The sequence below is a fragment of the Haemaphysalis longicornis genome, unplaced genomic scaffold (assembly GCF_048455015.1).
Source record: "Haemaphysalis longicornis isolate Haplotype H1 unplaced genomic scaffold, Haemaphysalis longicornis Haplotype H1 scaffold_1, whole genome shotgun sequence".
Taxonomy (NCBI): Eukaryota; Metazoa; Arthropoda; class Arachnida; order Ixodida; family Ixodidae; genus Haemaphysalis; species Haemaphysalis longicornis.
The window spans coordinates 384,279,384-384,304,814 of NW_027526203.1; the positions used below are offsets into that span (position 1 = coordinate 384,279,384).

The following is a 25,431-nucleotide window of genomic DNA, read 5'->3' on the forward strand; positions in this document are numbered from 1 at the left end:
TGATGATGATGATGATGTTTAAGGTAGCATAATTTTGACTCCCCCAGGGAAAAAATAGTTCCGACACCACTGCAGGCGGCTCTTTCAGTTCCTACTCTCGGATAGCCAGCCCACTGCTCACAGGTTCTGGCGACACGTCTCGTCGTTGGATAGGCCGGCTTAGGGATGCGGTTCCACGACACCCTATCCTGGACGTGAAAGAGCATCTCACCAAACACTTCATACATGTATTTGGGGACCCGGATCCTTCTGCTGACCTGTGTGGTGGGCAGGGGGAGGACATATCACGTCTCACTATTACTGCTAAGTACGGAAAGGAGAGCCCGCGCTACGCTTTCTCGAGGCTGGGAGTGGAACGAGCCCTAGCACGTTTGAGGACCCGCACAGCCACGGTACTAGATGGTTTGTCAGCCGTCTACTAAAAGGTCTTGGCCCCAGTGCAAGAGAACAGTTGCAGGACCTGCTAACAGGCATCATAGAGGGTGATCCAATCCCCGAGGACTGGCCGTCGGGCAGGATCACCCTTGTCCTTAAGTGGGGTGGTATTGCTGCACACCTGGGTCACCACCGGCCACTTACCGTTACACGTATTGTGTGCCTCCTGTTTACAAGCATTCTCAAGTACTGGCTCAGTGGCTGGGCCGAGACGCACGACCTCCTAACGGAACTGCAGAATGGCTTTCGATGGGGTCGCAGACTGGACGATAACCTGTTTGTACTTACGCAGTGTGCAGCGATTGCCAGGAAAAAAAGGCGCTTTCTGTTGTGCAGAGGATGAGGATGAGCAGAGGATGAGCTGCCGTGGTGTTAACGACAAAGAGCCGAGGGCAACATTTAACTGGTTTTACTGCATGGCGAGAGGTGAGCAGCGACGATACAGGAACAGCATCCTTGCGGGCGAGCTTGCAGCATGACTCGGGCTGAACGGCGCTCCTTACGGATGCCCGATGCAGCCTGGGATCGGTCACTGAAAGCGATGAATTCATACACAGAAGCGTCAACGACTCCACCGCCTTCCCAGAGCTTTGCACACGGCATGAACAAAGTACAGACTCACAAGAGCACTCTTTCCCGGTCTCGGGATGTCGTGACAGCCAGTCCACGTTGAGTCTGAGAGAGGGGGACGGAGAGATCTCCGCAGGCGGCGTCCGCTCGCAGATTCAAGTCTCAACACGACGCCGGTAGAACTGTTTGTTTTGCAATTGCCGCGGGCGTGATTCACCGCCCGCGAGGGCCCGCGCGGCCGACGCACTCCGGCTTGTCGTAACATGTTTGAGGAGGGCGGGCTTTCCTGCAGCACAGAACCACACCGCACTGTCCCAAACTTGTAGCACGCGCGCACAGGGTAGCGGCGTGCTGAATCGTAAGGGTGGGTAGGAGAAGGGGAAGGAAGAGCATGGATAGAGGATGAGAGAGATGGAGATGGAGGAGAAATAAAGGATGAAAGAATGGTTATATTCAAAAGATGCCTATACTTACACAGTTCATGTGTTGTAGTACATGAAGACGAGCCTCAATTACCGTCAGCCGGCCAGGCAACTGCTGCGCATAATTGTCAGCCCTGCTTTGAATGCCTTGTGGGAGTGCTGCGCGTCTGGCATACCTAGGCAAAGTTGGCGCGGCTCACTCAAACTCACTCACAATTTTTTTTTCGAATCACCAGCGGCCAGCTCAGGGACCAGGCTGCACTGGTCGAACGGGCTAGGTCAGCGGCCGTGGCAGGTGGCCTCCCGGACTAGGATGGCCGCCCTTGCCTGTCTTCTTTAACCCTCTTTACCCTCACCCAATTTTCAGAAATAAATGTTTACTCTCTCTCACTCAAACTCAGACTCAATGCTGAGCAACACAGCTGCGCTCACTCAAACTCAAACTCACATTGAGCGAAAACTCAGAACTCACTCGGACTGAAAACTCAAAATGTACTCAGAACTCAAAATGCACTCAAACTCAAAATGTACTCAAAACTCAAAATGTACTGTAAACTCAAAATGTACTCACAACTCAAAATGGACTCGAAACTCAAAGTGTACTCAAACTCAAAATGTACTCAAAACTAAAAATATAGTCAAACTCAAAATGGACTCAAAACTCAAAATGTATTCAAAACTCAAAATGTACTCAAGCTCAAAATGTACTCAAACTCAAAATGGACTCAAAACTCAAAATGTACTCAAAACTCAAAATGTACTCAAAACTCAAAATGTACTCAAGCTCAAAATGTACTCAAACTCAAAATGGACTCAAAACTCAAAATGTACTCAAAACTCAAAATGTACTCAAAACTCAAAATGTACTCACAACTCAAAATGTACTCAAACTCAAAATGCACTCAAACAAAAAATGGACTCAAAATGTACTGAAAACTCAAAATGAATTCAGAACTCAAATGGCCTCACAACTCTCTCGTGCTAGGAATTTACTCGGGCTCAGATGGACTCTGATTTCATTAGCATTCAGTGTTTTCAAATTCACGCGTGGTAAAAATTTTACGGGTGCAAATTCGTGAGCTCAAACTCTTGCATTCGGCACGACATGACACCGCAGCTCCTGTGAGGTCGGAAACAATTTTTGTTGCAGATTTAATACAGCTACATCTGATGCCCATGATGACTAGCGCTGGTTGCAAGCAATTGTACGTATATATTGGATACCAAACTCTTGATGTAGGCTCCGTGTTCGTGTTCATGACAGAGGCAGTCCAGATTTGATGGTATGCTGGGTTTCTGGGTCGAAACAAGCAAGATTGGGTGAGGGGACGTGCGCTCACTGCTCCGTTAGGGTTAGGGTTACGGTTCCGTGCATTCTTGCTCTGCATCCTGAAAAAAAACGCCTTACTGTCCCCGCGAATCTGTGAAGCGCGAGGCGTTCATTGATATGCCTTTGCGTTTTTAATGCGTAGCATTATTTGCCGAGTACCCCCCTCCGCCTCCCCCCGCTAGGATCGTGTAACGCCCTGCATTTACACAAAAATGCAGATGTCACGGAAGTTCAACCTGTACTCATTATAAAAGCGTAAATGTAGAGAATTGATCAAACTTAATGTTAAAAAACTAAAAAAGAAATAATAAGAAAAAAATATCGAAAATGGCGAACTGTGTAACACGGGAGTCATGGATAGTCTCAGATTGGGTTAAAATTCAGAGAGATGTGGCGCTAAAGAATGTGGGGTATCAAATTGAGGGTCTCGAGGAGGGAAATCACGTCGGACAAACAAAAAAGTGCCTCGTTGTTTGCTGAGGCACTTGTATTAGTTTTTATTGGCATTTGCTAGGTGGGATGAGCTCTCGTAGCTCGGAAAAGCACCACGCTATCGTTGTAGTAATTACCGCCGCCGTACCGAGCTGTTAACTTCCAGCATGCACGCGTGTGCGTGTGCGAGGGCGAGTGCGTGTGCGCGTGCGTGTGCGCGTGCGTTTGCGTTTGCGTGTGTGTGTGTGTGTGTGTGTGTGTGTGTGTGTGTGTGTGTGTGTGTGTGTGTGTGTGTGTGTGTGTGTGTGTGTGTGTGTGTGTGTGTGTGTGTGTGTGTGTGTGTGTGTGTGTGTGTGTGTGTGTGTGTTGCGTCAGTCATCTGTTCTTTCATCGTGTGTGACATGTAGTCGTTGGAGAACTGCAGAGCCCGAGTTAATTCTTTTCCTTTACATTGTTATCATGTGCTAGTTTTGATATCTTGAGCTGATTTCTTATTGTAATAAAATCAGTTCGAGGGCACACACAAACTGCGCTTGCTTATTTTCCTGAAGTGTTTTTCTTCTGTCGCAATGTCTGTTTATTTCTTGGTGGCTCTGTTGCCTCTCTATCTCCTACACTCTAGCAAGGAGTTAATCTCTCACATGTGATTGGCCAATTCTCGATTCGAGTGCACGTTGGTACACTGTGGGAAGGAAATTATGGACGCGAAACGCGGCCGCAAAGCTTATTCATAAACAAATGTGAGATTCGCCTTCCTGATAAGCTCTGATGCCCCCTGTTACCTATGGTCGTCCACAATTTCCACGACACCATATGTGTCGAAGGATTTGCTTGTTTGTTGGGACACGGGGAAATGGAGGAAGTAACGTTTGAATGGCAGTTATAAGCAGAGAGTTTTTGAGTCTGGTGATTTAAGTTCGAGAGGTTGGCATGGCTTTTGCTTTTACCCCATGCCATCTTGCCTCAATGATTCAGCAATTAGGCGCCAATATTTTTATTACTATCTACCGCATTGATGGACATCTCTGGACAAGTTTTCGCATGTATATAGCACAACTGCCTTACGGGTTGGCAAGGAATTTTGGTTAAACCCGACAAAGCAATTAAAAAAAGATACCTTTTGCTATATCCTCATAACTATAACCAGGAAGCATTTTTATATTTGTCCCATGTGATCCCCCTCGACGAGACCTTTAATTTGATACGCCACACACCCTAGCCGGATCCTATGGAATTCATACCAGTCAAACTGACCATGTCTCTCATGACTGTAACCAGGACGCATTATTTAAATGTCCGACGTGATTCCCCTAACTGAAACCTTCAATTTGACACCCCACATGCTTTAGCGGCCTCACCTTGAATTTAACCCAACCTATGACTCATAATGACTATCTCATGATTAGAACCACGAAGCCTTTTTTATTTGTACCGCGTGATTCCCCTCGTGAAGACCGTAAATTTGATACCCTACACGCCCTAGCGGGGTCACTTCGAATTTTAACCCAATATAAGACTCGCCATGACTCTCTCATGGTTATAACCAGGAAGCATTTTTATATTTCTCCCACGTGATTCCGCTCATCTAGCCATTAATTTGATACTCATCACATCCTAGCGGAATCAATTTGAATGTGAAACCAGTCAATGACTAACCATGACTATCTCATGATATAGATACCGCATTTTTGTCCCACGTGATTTCCCTCATCGGAACCTTCAATTTGATGCCCCGCACCCCCAGTGGCGTCATTGTGAATTTTAACTTAATTTATGACCCACCTTGACTATGTCATGATAATAATCAGGAAGCACGTGATTACCCTCATCGAGACCTTTAATTTGATACACCACACGCCCTAGCGTCATGAACTCGAATTTTAACCGAATCTATGACTAACCATGACTACGTCATGATATAACCATAACGCATTTTTGTCCCGAATGATTCCCCACATCGAGACCTTGAATTTGATTCCCCACATGCCCTCGCAGCGTCATTTTGAATTTTAACCCAATCTATGACTCATTATGACTGCCTGATGACTACAATCAGGAAGGATTTTTTTATTTACCCCGCGTGATTCCGTTAATCGGGACCTTTCATTTGATACCTTACACGCCTTAGCGTCATCAGTTTGACTTTTCACCCAATCTAATGCGGTCATTATTCTGTCTAAAGGGGCGTTGCCCAGTCAATTCAGCTAATTCATTTGAAACAGCAGAAGGGACAGCCCCCGCCCCCTTTTCCCCCGGCTCTCACCTCTTCCTTTGTGACCCATAGTATATCAAGCCGTTAACAGTAGCGAACAACCAGCAAGCAAGCGCCGCCATGTGCTGTGTTTTCCCACCACCCTTTCCCACCCTCTTAGTGGATCCATCAGGAGGAAAAGTTACAACCCTTTTTTATGACCTCACCAGTCAATTATCACTCACGCGCCCAGCCGCGAAAACTTGGTATACAGCAAGTGCTTAGGGTCAGGAAAATTCAACAAGAAACTAAAAAAAATCAGACACCCCCTCCCTCCCAACCGATCATGCGGATCGCGAATGGCGCCGTACCCGCAGGTAACCTGAATTCCGAGACCACAGCGACGCATGAAACTTAACAGCCAACCATAGCTGCCTGCTAGGCTACTCATATGTACTCAAACTCAAAATGGACTCAAAACTCATATGTACTCAGAACTCAAAATGTACTCAAAACTCAATATGTACTCAAACTCAAAATGTACTCAAACTCAAAATGTACCCAGAACTCAAAATGGACTGAGAACTCAAAATGGACTCAAACTCAAAATGTACTCAGAACTCAAAATGGACTCAAACTCAAAATGTACTCAGAACTCAAAATGTACTCAAACTCAAAATGTACCCAGAACTCAAAATGGACTCAAACTCAAAATGTGCTGAGTACTCAAAATGTACTCAAACTCAAAATGTACTCAGAGCTCAAAATGGGCTCACAATTCACTAGGTCTCAGACGTACTTAAACTCAGTCGGGCTCACTCGGCTCAAACTCACTCAAGCTCAAACTCACCATGCCACACTAGCCTCGCGCTCACTCAAACTCAAACTCACGCGTGAGTTTAAGTCCAAATGAGTCTGAATGAGTGGACTCATGAGTGAGTTCGCCGACCTCTGGCGTCTGGCCAAGTACCCAGCAGAGATTCCTCAGACACAACCCGACAGTACAAACGGGCCAATGATCTGGCTAATTGTTTTCGAGGATGCGCGTAGCGTGGACAGTTGCAGAGAACATGCGTAATACTAACTGGTATAGGGCATGTTTCACAATTGAGGCTGCTCGTAACTCCGATAAGGAGCTGGTAGCGACGGGTAAAGGTTACGCCAAGCCGTAGTCGGCAAAACAGCGTGGTGTAGTTTCGCTGAATACCAGGAGGTAACCGAAACTTACGGTGCAGATCCAGCCGGTGTAGCCTTATATGACGGTTGTCAGGGTGGTACCAGTGACTCGTTAAGGCGGGAGGAGATTAATAAACAGAAGAGCGGCCGTATCCGGCCTTGCAAAATCCAGACGTACATCTGCGTTAGAAGCCTTCTTTGCCTCCTAGTCAGCCCAATCGCTACCCGCTAGTCCGCAATGTCTTGGTACCCACCGAATGGTAAGGACATGTCCTTGTTGCAGTGCAAAGTAGTATAATTCCATTACTTCCGCAGCAAGTACATAATAAGGTCCTTGCCTCATAACTCCATTGAGGACCTGGAGTGGTGGCTTTGAGTCACAAAACAGGGTCCAAGCTTGGGGTGATATACTGGAAACTAAACGAATCGCCTCCCAGATGGCAACCAACTCAGTAGCAGTGGAGTTTGTCTTGTGATCTAGTGTGAAGCCTCGGGAAACGCTCAGGCTTGGAATTACCACAGCCGCGGCAGACCTGGACTCAGTCACGGAACCATCAGTATACACATTTACCGTTCAGGCGTATTTGTCTATCAGGAACGCTATAGTGTCAATTGTTTGAGGGCCACCAGTGGCAAAGAATACTTCTTGATCATTTCCGAGATGGAAAGGTAGACCGATGGTTTTGATAGTACCCACAGAAGATTCTGTGAAACAACCATTGGGACGAATTCTGATGGAATTGTATGTTGATGACGTAAAATGGCTGCAGCAAAACTACTTCTCAAGCACATTGTCGAAGGAGCCGATAATGGATGGTGTTCACGTCTTGTGAAATATCTAAGGTAGACTCGAAGGGGTTTGCACAAAAGAAGTGCGTCCATCGGAAACATACGTGCCTCTTCAATTGTACCCACGGTATACAGGTACATCGTGGTAGCGCCAAGCATATTCTTAGGGCGTATGCTTGCAAACTCTCTAATGTGCTCCGGGAAAAAGTTTGAAAGTTTGAAATGACTGGCAGGCTGCAATGAAGATATCCTCCAAAAAAGGATCCTGTGTAACTGGGGAAGAGCGCTCTCAGATGGGCTTCACATAATTCACGCCACGAAGCAAAGAACATGCACAAGGCTCGCAAGATTAGTCTTCAGCGTGCACGACAGACCGCGGTCTACAGTCACCCCAAAGAATCTATGGTATCAACCGTAATAAAAGTAAGCCAGGCACAAATCCGGTCAGAAGCTCCGAAAGTGCGGACAGCGCCCGTTGCGCGGAATCGTTCCGGTATCTATGGAGGCAGACAGTAAACAAGGCATCAATTTAGATGTTTCCACGTACGCAGCAGCCGTAATCAATATACTAGCGTTTTTTTAGGCCATTCCCTAAATGCATCATCGCTGAAGTCACAGAGCACACTATTTAGTGGGAAGACAATTTTGTCTTAAAGTGTTTAATTTCTCAGCGAATAATGCATCGTTTGCTTTCGGACAAGCGTTGGGGGCAATATAAAACACCGAATCTTTCGAATAAACCAAACGTATTTTGTCTTCATGGTCCCTTTAAGAGCCGCCTGCTGCTTATGAAGCGTCATCGCTGGGCGCGCCATGTATTTGAGTACCTGGCGGCGACGTGCCTGCGCACGAAGTGCATGTGTACTCTACAGGTTAGACCAAAAGTATGGTCTCTTCCAAGAGCCTGTGGAAGGGAACTCGGCAACATCGTGGACGCGGGAAGTGCGGCATAGGGTTTTTGAGGGAGAAGAGGAGGAGTGGCGTCGAGCGTGCTCCGGAAAATCGTCTCTAGCCCTGAATAGTGCCCACAAAACCGCGATTGGCTCGGTGCAACTGTACGACAACAGCCTTGGCAGCACGCGCAGTCTATTCTTCCACGGAGGTAGCACGCTCCCTTTCCAGGCCCCCCGCACGGGGCACCTTAAGTAATCTTGGTGACGGTATTGGCGACACCACGGACCCCGAGGCCCCATACTCACGCTGTATCCTACCGTGGCTAGGAGTTTTAAGGTGAAGGGTAGAAACCACAAACGGTGGCCGTCGGAGCCGTGGTCAAGCTCCGGCGGATGAGTTCACTGTCTGTTTACCAGGCAGGGAGCTCCGGGACCTCTCTCGGCATCAGGGTAAACCGAGCGAAGGAAGTACCCCCGTTCCCTGCTTTTTAGATGCGAAGCATCTTTTGCTCGGGGGGATGTCCCGAGTCCGTGCCCCGTCCGCAGCGCCTCTGATGATGATTGTGGCAGGATGCTCCTAGGGATTGGCCAACCAAAGAATCCATCACGAGATAGCTTCGCGTTCAACCACCGCCGTCTTTCCGTAGGGGAACCGCTGAAGAAGAAGACAAAGCTGCGAAGAGGAGGGCGTGTACGTTGCTCTCGCCCCGTCCGCAGCGCCTCTGATGATGATTGCGGCCGGATGCCCCTAGGGATTGGCCAACCAAAGAATCCATCACGAGGTAGCTTCGCGTTCAATCACCGTCGTCATCTTCCCATAGGGGAACCGCTGAAGAAGAAGGAGAAAAAGACAAAGCTGCGAAGAGGAGGGCGTGTACGTTGCTCTCAGCTGGCGCACCAACGTCAACAACCTTTATCTCACCAACGAACGCTGACGGAGACTACCGATTCTACCACAGAGACGACAACATCGACAAGAACATGATGGACGAGTTTCGGCGCCTCGAGAACCACCGCCTACTCACCGTAACACAACAGTACTTGCGTGCTTTTGCCACCGGTGTGGACCCGGACGCGGAATTCTCTCAGGCGCTACTAAACACCAGATCACTCAACATAACGGCAACACAATGAAATCACACGGAACCCCCATGATGCTTCGCATCCTCATTAGGGTTCCCCACGGGAAGATGGTGTAATTTTCCCCTGCCTTTTTCCATGCTGGATGGTTATATCAAAATTTTCTAAACGCACTCATCGGCCCCCCAAAAGTGGCCGCACCGAAGCGAACTTTCCCTTATTGCCTGCTCTATCGTTCCAAATACCTGACAACTTCCCCGGGTTCTTGGTCATTGCATCCGAAGATAATACAAAGCCAGTGACATCTACATCCGTTTTCTTAATAGCTAAGTGCATTGAACGTGTTGTAAAAAAACACTACAAAGCCAAAAAAAAATATTACACCATCTTCCCGGAAGGGAACCCTGAGTAGTATGCGAAGCAGCCATGGGGTGGTGGTGGTGGTGGTTCCAGTTCAATGGCGCGTAGGTCGATTCAAGTGCCCATTAATTTTCAGTTCGTCGTTTCCGTTAGGTTGAGGTACGTAGCTACCGTTATATTTACCGTTTGATTTCCATGGTAACTACCACACTTTTCACTTACCGGAACTACGAAATGGGAAATTGCGTTGACCCCATGGCTGTTTCGCATACTACTCAGGGTTCCCCTACGGGAAGATGGTGTAATTTTATTGGAGGGGGGGGTGTTAGAGTGGAGAGGAATTAAAGAGAGAGAGAGAGAGAGAGAGAGAGAGAGAGAGAGACGTTGTACGTGGTATGAGTTTGTCTTTATTTAGGCATTATCATCATCATGTTAAACGTAGGTGACGTCGAGCTGTGGTTGGCGTTCCGCTTTGATTATGACCGCCTTACGGTCTGTGAAATGTAAAGTCAAGGGCTGTTGTAGTGGATGAACCTTAAAGTTGCTGAAGATGAGGTCGATGCACGTTCCCCGGATGGTTGTGGGCTGCTTGTAATCACGGCCCTCCGAGACTCGCCGACGCACGCCGCTGCCGACGACGATGAAACGTCGAAGGCGCGTGAAGCGTGCTCGTCTCGTGCCGGCCCAGGAAGACACTGGCAACACTGTCGCTACAGGAGCCCTTAAAGGGGAAGCGTGCTCATCTCGTGCCGGCCCAGGAAGACACCGGTAACACTGTCGCTCCAGGAGCCATAGAAGGGTAAGACACCACCGGGCGTTCAGCAAGCCGAGCATGCGCAGTGGGGGTGTGGACGGCGCAACAAGGAAGGCACATAGCCCCGACCATGAGATGCTTCGCATCTAAAACTGACCTCTAGAGAAATCCTTGTAGAAGTAAACAACCCGGCACAATCAAAAAAGCTCCTTGAAAAAACCCTTATTGGCAACCTGAAAATCAGTCGCTCCCCACCGGACGCTAAATACATCACAGGGTGTCATATTCGAATCTGATCTTTGCAATGAAACTGACTCTAACATCCTCGAGGGCCTGCGTGACCAGGGCGTCATTGCAGTAAAGAGGATTAGTATGCGTCGATAAAATCAGGAAATCAAAACCAAACATGTAGTCCTCACCTTTGACAGCAGTACCTTACCTGAATTTGTGAATGCAGGCTTTCTTCGATGTACCGTCCGACCATATGTCCCCAACCCGCGTAGGTGCTTTAAGTGCCAACGTTATGGGCACAGTACTAACTGCCGTGGGCGTTTAACGTGTGCGAAGTTCTCAGAGCATGACCACCTCACAGAGAATTGCAACAGCACTTTGATTAAATGTCCGAACTGCAGTGGCCCGCACCCAGCGTACTCAAGGACGTGTGAAACATTCAAACTTGAGAAGAAAATCATCAATCTTAAAGTCAACGAGAACATCTCTTACCCAGAAGCGCGTAAAAGGCTCAGCGCCTTTGCTTCTGCGAAGTATGCCGACGCAGCTCGCCGGGCGGCGGAGCAGCGTCTTGTCACTGCGGCCACCCAGTACTGCGAAGCAGACTTGGTGCCACCCCAGCCCCCCCAAGGTGCTGCCTAAGGCAGCCCAACAGCTGACACAACGCCTGTGGCACCCGCAAGTGTTGCGTCGGCCCCGAACGCCAGGAGGGACGGCTCTGCCGTTGGTTCCCTTCTTCCGGCTACCGGACCTCAGGTGGCCATGGATGTAGATGTGGCGGGTCCTTCGACCGCCTCTGCGTCCAACACGCAACAAACGGTGGTGGGAGGGATTCCTCCCTCCACTTCAAACATATTCCGTGTTGGAGGCCGCAAGGACTCCATCTCGTCACTGTCACAGCACTCAGACGATGACATGGACATGACACCATCTCGGCCAGCGCCAAAGGCGGCGAAAGAACGGCGCTCCATGGCAGGACGGGGAAAACAGCCAGCAGCCCCCCGTGTCACTGGCCCAAATAATACCTGAGTGTGATAGGTGATACAACCATCCATAGTCTTCACCAGCCAAAATCTTCTTTAAACATTTATGGTAGCACGAATAGTTACGCAGTGGAACTGTAGGGGATTAATTAAAAACCTAGATGATATATATGAAATCCTGCACAAAACTCAAACAACCGTCCTATGTTTACAAGAGACTCACTTGAACTCTAAACACACAAACTTCCTAAACCAATACTCAGTATTTAGAAGAGACAGAGATAGCTGCACGCACTGCTCTGGTGGCGTGGCAATAGTTATGCAAAACGCTGTCCCTTGTCAGTCTATTCATTTGCGCACCGGCATAGAAGCGGTTGCTCTTCGGGCAATTATTTTGAACAAGTTAACAGCAATTTGCTCACTACATTCCCCCTGAATATCGTTTGTCCAGTTCCGAATTTGAGTCCCTTATAGATGAGCTGCCGGAACCGTTTTTACTAGTTGGTAACCTTAATGCGTACAGCCCACTATGGGGATCGGAACGCACAGATTTCTGGAGCCGCTTGATAGAAAAATTTCTCTTGTCATCCGGAGCTTGTCTCTAACAAAAAGCAGCCCACATACTACAATACAGCACACCACACATATTCACACATTGATCTGGCTATAGGCTCCCCCGTTCTTTTTCCGTCCATCGAATGGGAAGTCGATACGAATCCCTACGGAAGCGACCACTTCCCAGTCACTCTCAGATATTTAGAAAAATGCCCCTACAGTTACACTTCACATGAAAAGTTTGAAGAAGTTGGCGCCGAAGAAGTCGAAACTTACACATCAATAACACACTTAGGTATTGATGAAGCGTGCTTCTTTATCACAGCACATATACTTGATGCTGCTAGCGTTTCTATTCCCCAGACCACCGGTACCACACCTATTCTTCAGAGGCCCTGGTGGAATGACGATTGCAAGGCCAGAAATGCTCAGGATAAGGCCTGGGGGGTCCTCCGCAGGTATCTTACTACAGAAAACCTAATTTCCTTCAAGCGCGCAAAAGCCATGGGACGGTGAATCCGACATCAGGCAGAAACAGATAGTTTGATGTATCTTCTATCATCAATAAATTCCTATACAGATGCGCGCAGTTTGGAACAGGATACGGAAACTGCAGGGGCAGGGAACATGTCACACCTCCTGTCAGCACCACTGGCGATATACTAGAAGACCAAGCAAACACCCTGGGACAACACTTTGAACATATTTCCAGCTCCTCCCACTACACCGAGACATTCCTGCAATACAAAGTCTGTTGAAAGAAAGCCTATCCGTGACAACAAGAAATCTAATGACGGGTATAACTCTCCTTTTTCTCTGCAGGAACTTATGGTAGCCCTGAGCACATGCCGTGCTTCAGCGCCAGGGGCTGATAAAATACCATACACAATGATTCAGCACCTGCACATAGATACCGTCAATACTCTTCTCTTCTTGTACAACATTGCTTATGTGCCATAAAACACAACACAACACACTCTTTTTGTACAAAAAGATATGGTGTGCTAGGTAGTTTCCTCACGCTTGGAAAGAGGCAATTGTGTTAGCTATATTGAAAAAGGGAAAAGATGCCTCTTCTGCGACAAGCTATCGCCATATTGCGTTGACAAGCTGCTTGAGCAAGCTCTTTGAAACGATGATCAATAGACGGCTTATCTATTTCTTGGAATATCATGGTGTCCTTGATAGCTGCCAGGCAGGCTTTCGTTTGGGCAGGTCAACAACTGACAATCTTATAGCTGTTGAATCTTATGTTAAAGATGCTTTTGCTCATAAACAGCACTGTATATCTGTATTCTTTGACATTGAAAAGGCCTATGACACCGCTTGGCGGTATGGCATCCTGCGTGACCTCAAATCTTTCGGCATTTGTGGAAACATGTTAAACACACTGAAAAGCTACTTGTCAGATAGAACATTCCGGGTACGAGTTGGTGCAGCGTTATCCAGCGGTATCCAGGAAAATGGCGTTCCCCAGGGTGGAGTGCTTAGCTGCACACTATTCATTGTAAAAATTGTTTATTCACCACTGTTTATTCAATCTACGTAGACGATGTTCACATCAGCTACAGGCCATGCAACTCCTCTATCTGTGAACGGCAGATCCAAGTTGCTGTGAACAGACTAGCCAAGTGGGCAGACAAAAATGGTTTTAACCTAGATCCGCAGAAAAGCACTTGTGTTCTCTTTTCCATGGAGCGTGGGATCCATCTGCAACCGATCATACACTTAAGGGAGTTGACATACCCGTAAAAAGAGAACACAAGTTTCTTGGAGTAGTTTTAGATGATAAGCTTACATTCATCCCACATATTAAACAATTTAAAATGAAATGCACGAAGACTATGAACATCTTAAAAGTCCTTCACCGCTAGTCATATGGTGCAGATACAACATGCCTTTTACATGTTTTTTACAGTCTTGTGAGGTCCCGTGTGGACTACGGAAGTGTAGTGTATGGGTCTGCCTCAAAAACTGCTGTAAAAATCCTGGACGCAGTGCTGCACTTGGGGCTCCGCCTGGCGTCCGGGGCTTTCCGGACGAGTCCTATTGAAAGCCTCTATGTCGAAACTGATCAGTGGTGCTTAGAGCACCAGCGTACATACATGGCACTTTTGTGCTGCTTAAGGGCGACATCCTTAAAAAGTCATCCGTTCAATGCTATTATTGAAAACACATCCTCCGAAAGGCTGTTTCTGAGCCGTCCGTCGCTTCCTCTGCCTTTCTCTATCCGAGTGAAAGTGGAGGCAGAGGAACTTGGGGTAATCTTATTTGAATCCTGCAAAACTGACTTCGCCGAGTTCATGCCGGCTTGGCATCTGCGCCCTGTCACCTGCGACATGTCGTTCAAGGAAATTTACAAAAAAACATTCCCCCACAGAACTCATCCGACAACACTTCCTGTACTTGCAAAAGAAATTCCCATACACTGCTTTTTACACAGACGCCTCCAAAACTGCCACTGCTGTTGCATGTGCTGCACACGGTCCCAACTTTGCCAGCACAAGGACACTAAATAGAAACACAAATATATTTACGGCTAAGGCACATGCTATATTATTACGCTAGAACACATAATACGAACAAAGACACAACAGTTCTTTACATACACAGACTCATTGAGTGTTGTGACAGCATTGCATTATGGAAAACCAAGTAGGAAAATTGTGCTGAACAGGTTAGTTAAAGAGATAATGGCAGCCTACACTTTAAAACAGGTCATAGTCGTGTGTTGGGTGCCTGGACACAGTGGCATTTCTGGTAATGAACTCGCAGACCAGAGCGCCGCCGTGGCAGCACTTCGCTGTGGCATCGACGTTCAGCAGCTTCCTTATCGTGACTGGAAACCATTCATTCGAAAGGCAGTCCGACAACGCTGGCAGCAACACTGGCACACACCGACAGATAACAAACTCCACACTATAAAACCCCAGTTAGGCAGCTATTACACAGAAAAACACAGCAGAACAACGGAAGTATGCATGTGCAGATTACGAATAGGCCATACATACGCCACTCACTCGCACCTTCTGCAGGGAAAACCACCGCCACAATGCGACAGGTGCGGACATCGCCTATCGGTCACCCGTGGGTACTTGAGTGTGGGTACTTCCACAAGGCAAGGAAAAAGCACTTCCGGGAACTCTACACTCACACGATTCCACTTCATCCCTCGATGTTTTTAGCTGATCAACCCTTAATTCCAAGTAAACGCCTTTTCGCTTACTCCCATGGGAGACATTGGCTTTTTAAACCGCATATCATACCACGTGTAACCTCAGGGCCCCTCAGAGTGGGCGGAAGCTATGAGTGTCTATTTATTCTTTACATTCTTACCCTGCCATCCCCATTTCCCCAATTTTATTGTTGTTTTAAATTAGGGGCTGTATACACCCCCACACTAACCACTTTTAATATCATCACATTTAGAACACCATTTTACTAAAACATCATTCAAAATGATCAACCAATGCGCTGGCACTCTTTGGCCATCGTTGCCCTTGCGCCATAAAACAGATACTACTACTACTCCCTTTCCAGGCTCGGGCAGGGGCACTGATGCGGCAAAAAGGCTGGAGAACTCACTGTAAAATGTGTTGTGTCGTGTACGTGCGCACGAGAACGAAACAGTGGAGTTTGTGGCCCTACATTGTGTTCAGCTTGGACCGGGCAACGAGGACACAGGGAGTGAAAGCTCCGCTGCATGTTGCTCTTAGGGCTCAGTGAACATGCGCGCTGCGGCGCTGACAAACGCGCCGTCTTGAACTGTGGAAAAGGGCGACCCTCGACCGACAGCAGTTGGGCGCTGGTGTGTGTACCTGTACGAGACGAAGACATGCCAGGCTCTTCGGACAGTGGACTTTCAAGCGTCCTGAGCTCTTTATATAGTTAGTGTGTGGCATAGGGGTTTTGTTTGTTTATTTTTTTGGTTAGGCAAAAGAACTCTCACCCGACCGTTGTAAAGGTATAACCGCACGAACATCGTCACCATCATCGTCACGCAGAGTTCCCGTGTTAGCTTCGCCTGAGTGGCGCGTGTAGTTTCCACGAGCTACTGCGCCACCGCTTTTTCGCCGTGACAGGAAAGCCCGCTTGCATTGCTGCGCGCCAAACCTCTTTTCCAGGTGTGCGCAGGTCAGCGGCTGCGGCTTTCCCGCGCAGCGGCCGGCACAGCAGTCAGCTCACGCACGCGCCGACTACGTCCATAGAGTTTCTTAGTAAGTATACTATAGAGAAAACTGCGCCTGGGAATCCATGTCGGCGTGGAGGACTATGTGAAGATCAGTGCTGCCGGCTTGACATCTCTACCGGATTCTTAAACGTCTTCTCGTGTTTGCTTTCTTCACTATGCATTACTATGCCTGCGAAGTAGCCGAAATGGTCAAAACTCGTTTCACTTCTTTCGCTTTGCTTGGAAACTCGAAAATCACTCCATTTGTTCATGCTAAGACAGCTTTGCTTCATTATAAGCAAGTGGGAGGAGTAGTGCCGTCGAGCGATCATCGGTACATATTTGCATAAATACAAACCCACAATATAGATACGCTAATTTGTGGTAAGGAGAGTTCCCTTCCCGGTTCTTTTCTGCAGTAGCGGTACTTGCGTTAACAGCGCCCGGACATCTTGACTGAGCGGATAATTAATTAGTCGCCACAAAAGTTGTAGCAGACGCCACAAGAGTTGTAGCAGACCGCGAAGGCGATGCTTATAGGTATGCGCATAAAACATTTCCGAGTTTTTCAACCGAAGCCAAGCGCATGAACGAATATATGGCAGCCGTGTCGACGTTGCCTATACTTACGCAGCTTGCTACGACAACCGTACTATGGTGGCTGTGGCAACTTACAAAATGTCCTTATAACCTGCGCGCCACTCCGGACGTTCTCCACGAGGGATGCAGAACTGGCCACCGCCCTAACCACCACCCAATGCTGGGCAAGGACTGCAATCACAGACTCCCAAGCAGCTTGCCGGAGTTTTCTATCGGGACGGGTGGCTCCCCCGGCGCTCCGGTATCTTCAGAGACACTACCACCATGTGGACCACTGCCCACTCCTGACTGAGGGAATTTCGCCCATTAACAGGCTCGGGATCCGGCCCACCGAGCTACTGAGTTTCCGGCAGCCCCCTACACCTCTCCTAACCAATAAATAAATTACCCAAGCCCTTTTACGTTTCTGAGCACCGCTAACCCTCCCAATCCCTGTCACATTTCAGAGCACCGCTACCCTGTTCGCGCGTGCTGCAAGTTTCGTGCAGTGCTCTTGTGCTTTGTGGCAGCGCCTACCCTCCTCACACATGTCACTGCGTGCGCCCGCCGCGCGGGGCCCGTTGGCGGTGACTAAAGCCGTTGCAGCTACAAAATATGCAACAAACGGTTGATTTTGAGACGTGCCCCTGCGAAGCGGACGTTTCTCGCCGAGATCTATTCTCCTCTCTAAGGCTCAACGTGCGCCACTCCTGCCGGCTCTCACGAACTCGGGAAAGAGCGTTGTGTGTGGCTGCACTATTTCCAGGCAGTGCACACAGAAACACTGGGAAAGCCCCACAGTCGTTACGGCTTCTGTGTATAAACCCCATCCTTTTGGGGGATAGATTCAGTTAGTTTTGCGGCAGCGAATCCCTGCTGCCGCTCTGCTCGAGTCCCACTGTAACCGCGCCCGTAAGGGTATTGTTTCTGTATCACCACAGTTCACCTCTCGCCATGCAGTAAACCAGTTAAGCTTACCTCAGGCTTCTTGTCATCATCACTAAGGCAGCAACTTTTGCTGACCGCTCGACCACCACGCTACCACACATGACGGACGGAGGCGACGGAGCCCGGTTCAGGGACGCCTTCCCGGACCGGAAGCACCTTTTTTCTTTCGGGCCTTAACAGAGACCGTGCGGCGATACCATTTGTACGCGGCAGCGTATTTTATTCTAACGCAGTTATCATTTTGTTTTGTGTCATCTTCAATGTCCTCTCTCTCTCTCTCTCTCGCTTGCAAATAGACTTTTTCTTCATCTATCTCTTCGACTGCGTCGTATCTTCGGCACGTTCATCTGCGACGGACAGAACCCAACCACACCAACGAACCATACTTTACTCCGCCTTCACGTTTTCTCGTTACATTTTGATGTGTCTAAGTGTACGCGGCGACCGTCAAAAACTATCTCCATACATGCTAATTATTAAAGTGACAGACAACCGATTTTTGTGCAGTATATGTTCTATAATCAAAATGAAAGGCATCTCCTTGAACCGAAACGGTTTTCCTTACAATTCCCTAGAACGTTCGAAAGCGGAATTTTTCAGATCTGCCAGCCTTAAGTATGTTGCCGAAAAGATTGCTGGCAACCATAACAGTGAGCCGCGCAGGATACTTGTAACTGTTCACAGTTAAAGCAATAATAAAATGTAGTCTTTCCAATTCCTTTATGCGGTTTTTGACTCGCCCATTCCAACCGACGGAACTGTTTGCATACGCACGTTAGGGTCCCGTTTAGACACTATATGGCGCTACCTTTCAGATTTCAGAACGTTTAGTGCTAAATTAATATTATTTCCGCCAATTTCTTCAGAAATTCCTTGTGGTTACCCCACTATACAAAACGCTGGCTTTCATATCAGCTAGTAGACACAGACCTCACAGAAATAGGTTGTCTGCCTTTTGACACCAGGTGCCCGTTTTCTTGGAGTGAGTTTACGAACACGTGTAAGTAGCAGGCAGTACATAAACATATAAAACTGGTCGTACCATATAAACCATTCATTGGCTCCACTCTATACGACAAGAAAGCACAGCTCGTGTAAGGACCGGACGCACGAGTCCCACAGGCAACCTTTACCGTGAACTTGACATAATCACATGGCGTGAGGTTCCTTCATAAATGCTTTGTTTATCTGGGCAAAGCTTCAAAGAGAAAGGTGGTGTCTTTCTCTTCGACTAGATTTCGCCCACAGAAACAAAATTCGTCCAGCCCAACTATAGCTCTGGGTCCACGTCGATCACTGAATCAGAACAAAACATCCTTGACCCCCGCTGTGATGATGAAGTGATACAGACTTAAGGTCGCAGGCTTTGTTCAGAACTGCAGCAACTGCATCTATTGTACAGGAAGCAATGCAGAATAACTTGTACACGATTAGTTCGGTGCAGGTTAAACAATCCCAGAGGACACAGCTTCATCCTCGGATTTTAAGTTTTTGTATGGTGCGCGATATACACATTCTGCAATTAGAACTCAAAAGTCCAATGTCCCAAACGAGGGGAGGCCTATGCGACTGCTCTGTTCAGAGTCACCAATGTTTTATGATATTTAAAGTGTGGCGACATACCTCATACACATGGGTATAAGGTATGACCCAATGTGTATGACCCATGTGTCATACAAATGAGTGCTCGAATATTGCATTCGGACTCTGTCTTTTCCTTTTTTGCACTTATTCTCATTTGCAGGGATGCCGAACCATACCCATCACTACAAGCAGTCATCCGCACATGCGTTTTAAGAACACTGCTAACTGCGACAGACGTGACAGCCATCTTATTTCAAGCCGCATCCCCTGCGACCTTGAATTAAAAGCAGGAGCTCACTTTCCCACAAGTACCCGAATAAGCAACTGCACCCAATGGAGCAAATTCGGTTTATGGCGCCCAGTTTGTGATAAGAATAGAACATACGATGTGTGTTGAGACAGCGCACAATTCAAAACATGTTTTGCATCGCACATGCCACACTGCTTAACCCATTTTCCAGCCATATCATGCTCTTTCATCTAATTTACTTTATTCAAGATTGGTCATTCGGGTGTGTTGTGAGAAAGCAGACTCTCGGAAGTTTTTAGGCGATTTTAATAGGAACATACACCGCCAAACAGTAAATTAGTGTGTGCAAACTGACAAGCATTCTCTAATTGACTTAAACACAGTATGTTCAAGCTCTCTTCTCTCAACAAGCTGAGCTGAATCGTTCAGTGCAGCGATCAGTTATTTTTACACTTCCGCACAAGGTCTACCCCTGCATGTCAACAGCGCTTTGTTTCCGATGCCTTCCACAACCGTTTTGGCACTGTTTGCATAGCGCCCTTCAAGGTGTCGTGCATCATTCGTTTATTTAAAACCAACCAGCCCTTATGCAAGGGGTACATTAGCCAACAGTCACACAAGCAGCTCTTCGCAGACGATCTTGAAAGTACCAAACATGAGAACTCCGGTTTACGAGCCCATTGTTTTTTTTTCTGTAACACGATTGCTTCGACATACAAATCAATTAAGCCAACCGACTGATACCGACGGCGCAGCACGATAACTGACTGCACCCAAAATTCCAGTGTTTCTCATTTTCTTTTTTGAAATGTTAAAGCATCGAAGAAGTTGCGGTCAGTAGTTGTGATTTCATCTTTCAGTGTCCCATGATAAAGCCTGGCAGCATTGCTTTTAAGGCAAGGTTCAGTAATACACGTCGTTGCACGCCCAGCACAAAGCCTGGAACGATAGGCAATGTCAAAGACTGAGCACCAGTGATGCTGCGCGCTCTGACATGTTTGAAAAGCTCATCTGATGTGACATCAGTTAGCCCATTCAGTGCATCCTTATGTGTATGCCTGCCACACGCGGGAAACAACAGAGCGCACTAGATACACAGGACAGAAATTGTTGGCACTATCAAAGCACAACCTTCTGCAGGCGTCGTTATACATTATTCTAGTAGAGGAACGCATGGAGCACATTTTTATCATTGCCCGGTTTCGCTTCGTGGCTGTAGCGACGAATGTTTATGCAAGAAATCGGCATGCTTAAATCATTTTAAGAACACTGTCTGAATTTACAAGCAAACCATTTTTTTTTTGTTTTGTCAGCAGATGCCTGTAGGCATGACTAAGGAGATCGTGTGTGGGCCAAGGAATAGCATGCGAACTATACGTTTCGAGAACTTGACAAAAACAAAGGACTTTACACTTTTTAATGAACTCCTCTTATACGCTTTTTTCGAGCCGTCTCAGCAGAATAAGTTCATAATTTAAGATTTTGCCATACCATTACCGCAGCGCCGATTGAAATTTATAATGGCCACTTCCCGCCAGGTCCCTTTGTGAGCTCTGTGATTGACATAGAGGCGCAGCTCTTCCAAGTGAGGGCACTGCTAGAGAACCGAACCATATTCCTGACTCCCATGCCCAGTTTTATTGTGCCACGACACCACAGTGTACAGCTAAGTTAACATGTATGACTAGTGAGGTATGAAAAGCAAAGTTCTCGTTTTGCATTTCAAAACTGTGTCTCAGCACAAGGACACACAGCTGCCACCCTAATGTGAACACATAGTGGCGTCAACAACAAAACAACGTGTTGCATAGCGGCCACTGCACCAGCAGTATCAATTCGTCGAGCAGGAGTTCTCCGGCGTGCCATCAACCACGATTTCTGTTTTTCTACATCTGTTGCTACAAGGACAAGCATTTTAATCTTCGTATGCGGGCATAATCTGTAGGATACACATATATGCTACAAAATATACCACGCTTCTTTCGATAGGAACAAGGTCCGCAGCAGGCATTTTCTTCAACTGATTCGTGCACAGCTTCACTGCAAGCAAAAACAGATTTGCATTTGTTTCCAAGCAGCCAGCAGCAGTACTGCACTTCCATGGGAAACGAAGGCTTCAGTTTTGCAAGCTAGGGAGCGACTTGCATAGAGCATCAACTAACCTCTAGAGTCGCCAGTTGTTTAACACAACCCAAACACTGGGGTTTCTGCAGTCTTTTATTCCGCCTTTGCAATGACTACGACAACTTGTCTCCAAACAGTGCTTTACGAGATAAGCGGCCACTAGAAAAGCGGGCCGCAGTAGCTGTGGGAGCCAAAGCCCCTCGCGCACGTCGCAGTGAGCCGCAGCCCACAGGCCGGGGATTGCAATTTCATGTCTGTACACTCAGCATGGGAACCAGAAATCAGAAGTATATCGGTTACCAGTACGGTAGCACAGACTGCTCAAATGAGGAAATACTTTGCAGCCACTCGATAATGTGCCTTAAGTTATGAATTTCATGGACAAGTACAGCAGTAGTTATTTTTAATGATGGATATAGACAGTCATGATGACATTGGTGAACTCTACATGTAATACGCATTGGACAATATATGTACACATCTGCTGCAATTGCAGCCACTGCCCCTCAGTCTGTCCACTCTTTCCTACTGAGCTTTGCAGGAACCAAGCGCGAATGATCATGGAAAAATATCTTCACAAATGCTCTATCGCAGGGGAGGCCACCACCCTAGTGACTAACGGTTTTCCTTCAACACGTCGCTTGCGGCGACTGGCAGCAAACTGAACTTGTAGCACACCACTATGAACAACAGCACGGCGCTGAATGTCAAGGCCATTTCAAATGAAGACGAAAAAATTAGCATCGATATCTTTGGACACAGTGCAGCACAAGAAATGAAAAATTAAATACAAAAGAAGTGCAACAGCTCTAAGCTGTCACTGAAACCTTCAGTGAACCTATTTGAGCTTTTCCTGCAGCCAGAACAGATACCTTTCACCTTGCAAGGGCAAAAGATCTCAGTTCAGTTCCGTACAGAGCATCAGCAATTGTTGCTAAGCTTTATCTGTGGAAGGAACAGAATTTTACTGGTAATTTCTTATGAAAATCTGGAGCACATGAGTATACGCATGTGTACGCAAAAGATTTGTACACTACTGAGTTTATTTTTTGTCCCTCGCTTACTGAACTCAGTCAAAAGTGAGACAAAAAGGTAAAAACGTTGCAGTTGGTTAAAAGGTTCACGTGCATCCAATTTCGCTAGGGACACAAGTGGGCCCTCCCGAAGCAAATGTAAGAAACTCGATGCGCAGCACAGGCTCTGGGCGCGACACACACACCGTGACGAGCGACAAAGAAGAAAAAAGAAGCGGCGGCGGCGCAGAAAGGAGTCCTCCGGTCACCTCAAGCACTCTCTTGCCCATTTGGTTTCGTCTACACCACTATTCGCAGCAACAACATGACTAGGAATGCTTGAGAGTTAATTGTGAAGACATTTGTACCATGGATGCGGACCCCAGGGTCAGTCCCCTGGGCAGGCGCTGGCAATGCCTTCGTCACTTTGACTTTGTTCTTCTTCCCTCCGGCGTGTTTGTACAAAGAGAGGGGTGCTGGCGGGCCGCGGCCCGAGGGGGGGCAGGCACTGAAGCGTATCACATGGCCCATTGAAAGACAGATAGCGCGGGGCGCGGGGTCAAACGCCCCCGGGCCGCTGGCAGTCCGGGCTGTGCCAGCGCGCAGTCCGGTTGCAGGGGGTGACCGAGTTGGAGCGCACCACGACGCGCCGCAGCCGGCCGCCGCCGCCGCCGCATGGCGGGCTCCCGTCGCGCACCGTCCGGTTGGGCGGCGCGCGCACGCACGCGCCGTACAGCTCCTGCTCCTGGTCGGCGTCGCGCAGCCGCACGCTGCCGGCCAGCGGGTGCTCCTCGGGCAGCGCCACCGTGGGCGGGAGCTCGAGCGCCAGGTCGGTGCGCACCGAGGCCGCGCGCACCTGGGCGTCGCGAGCCGCGGCCAGGGCCGCGCGCTGCCGCTCCGCCGCGCTCGCCGACGAGTACAGCGCCTGCACACAGAGGCAGCGCACGTCACGAGTACGTCGGCCGCCCTGTACTTACTCGATTAAAAAGAGCACTAAAGTTAGAGGGGAACAGTGCCGGTTGTCAGCGACCTAAAAAGGGGTGTCCATGGAGCTATTCCTTTACGCAGTGCACGCCTTTTGTAAAATGGGTTGTGTTCACCGAGCCTGTGTTTTGTCAGTTACATTCCCTGCAATACCGCAATGATTATAATTTAAAACCTCTTCCGCGTATGCAGTCAATTTAGACAAAGCCTCGATAAACGTCGATTTAGTTCCGGCAGGAAAAATACGTATCCAAAAACTTCCGATTACAAGAGAAAATCCTCACCAAAGAAAATATCGCTGAAATATATTAACGTAAATGCCGAAAATGCGGAACTCCAGTTATAGCGAACCACACGCGCAGTACTTGCGCTCTGTGCGGTTACCGCTAGGTCATTGTCGTTCTGGAAACGTCTGTGTTTGTAAGGCGAAGCTGCTCAGCGCCTCTCGAATGTTGACATACATAATATCCTGTTGCACACAGCGGTGCGTATAGGTGAAACGCTGGGGCGAGTCTCAATTTTCATCATGATTCGGCGCCGCAAGTCAAGAAGTCTGCACAAATTAGACATTTCCACTTACTTAAATCACGCGCGCGCCCACACACGCACTTATTCATTTACGTGTTTGTCTATTGGCACTGTGGTCTGTGGGCCGGCAGAAGATGGAATAGGACAATTAAAGGGCAAACGTAGCAAACTACCTAGCCTATCTGGTCAACGAAAAGTTCACACGTACGGCAGTGGGCAAATGAGATTGCAGTGACGCGCTAGGGCTAGACATGAGCACAAAAGCACAATGCTTACAGCGGAAAGTTGGGCAATGTGGTTTTATGATAACTTGTACATAAGTTATACGTTGAGTTGAGCAAGTTGATTTTCTGATAACTTGTACATTTAAGTTATGCGTAACTTATACTGGCGTAAATTACTAAGCTATATGCTAGCTTGATATAGCTTACACAAGGACCCATCCCGTCAGTATTCTTTTATTGCGATCCTCTCTATTTCTTTACTTCAGTAGAGTATGCATGCAAGCACAGAACGTCACACAAAATATCTAGAGTGCATCTAAGCACAGTTCGAACCATGAAATGACTACACAAATAAAAATGTGCGTAGAAGCGTGGAAATCCGACTCCTCTGGAAATGCATACCGACGTGATTCTCCAGATATTTGTCGAACATACTGACCCGGCCAGATTCTGCAATATTATGTGGCAGATGAGTTCAATATGCAATCGTTTAAGGGGGTCAAAGGAACGCTTAAAATACACGTTCATCCGCGCCATAAGACATGCGCGGTTTTTGTGGCTGCTGCTTACTGCACGTGGGGCTGGTTATTTTAGATGACCGCTGTGCGTTCAAGTGAAACCAGCTTTTATTCGTAACATAAAGGCATTTCAATGCGAGAATTTCGCGCCACTGTGAAACGCGTGGCGAGCTGAGCCTATCGCTAACAGAGTACGCGGTGGATCCTATTTCGACTAGACAGATCGTGCGACTAAATTTTACAAATACAGATCTGTTTATGCAGATTCCACCGCACGCTCGCATACGCTAGGATGGGGCGTACTAAA

At 47.9% G+C, this 25,431-nt stretch overlaps 1 protein-coding gene and 1 long non-coding RNA gene across 5 annotated transcripts in view; both read right to left on the reverse strand.

Moving 5' to 3' along the window:
- Positions 1-838: 838 nt before the first annotated feature.
- Positions 839-5,313, reverse strand: LOC144155222 (uncharacterized). The gene is made up of 3 exons (XR_013319532.1): positions 1,480-5,313; positions 1,058-1,291; positions 839-967 (listed from the first exon to the last, which is right to left on the reverse strand). It is a non-coding gene; the product is annotated as an uncharacterized LOC144155222 (long non-coding RNA).
- Positions 5,314-20,282: 14,969 nt separating this feature from the next.
- Positions 20,283-25,431, reverse strand: part of LOC144155223 (uncharacterized) — a 93,587-nt gene continuing 88,438 nt past the window's right edge. For all 4 annotated transcript variants that reach the window (XM_077686547.1, XM_077686546.1, XM_077686548.1 and 1 more), the window contains exon 3: positions 20,283-23,795. In XM_077686547.1, coding sequence (XP_077542673.1) covers positions 23,430-23,795 — 366 coding nt within the window. In that variant the 3' untranslated portion in view covers positions 20,283-23,429. The remainder of the gene's footprint in view (positions 23,796-25,431) is intronic.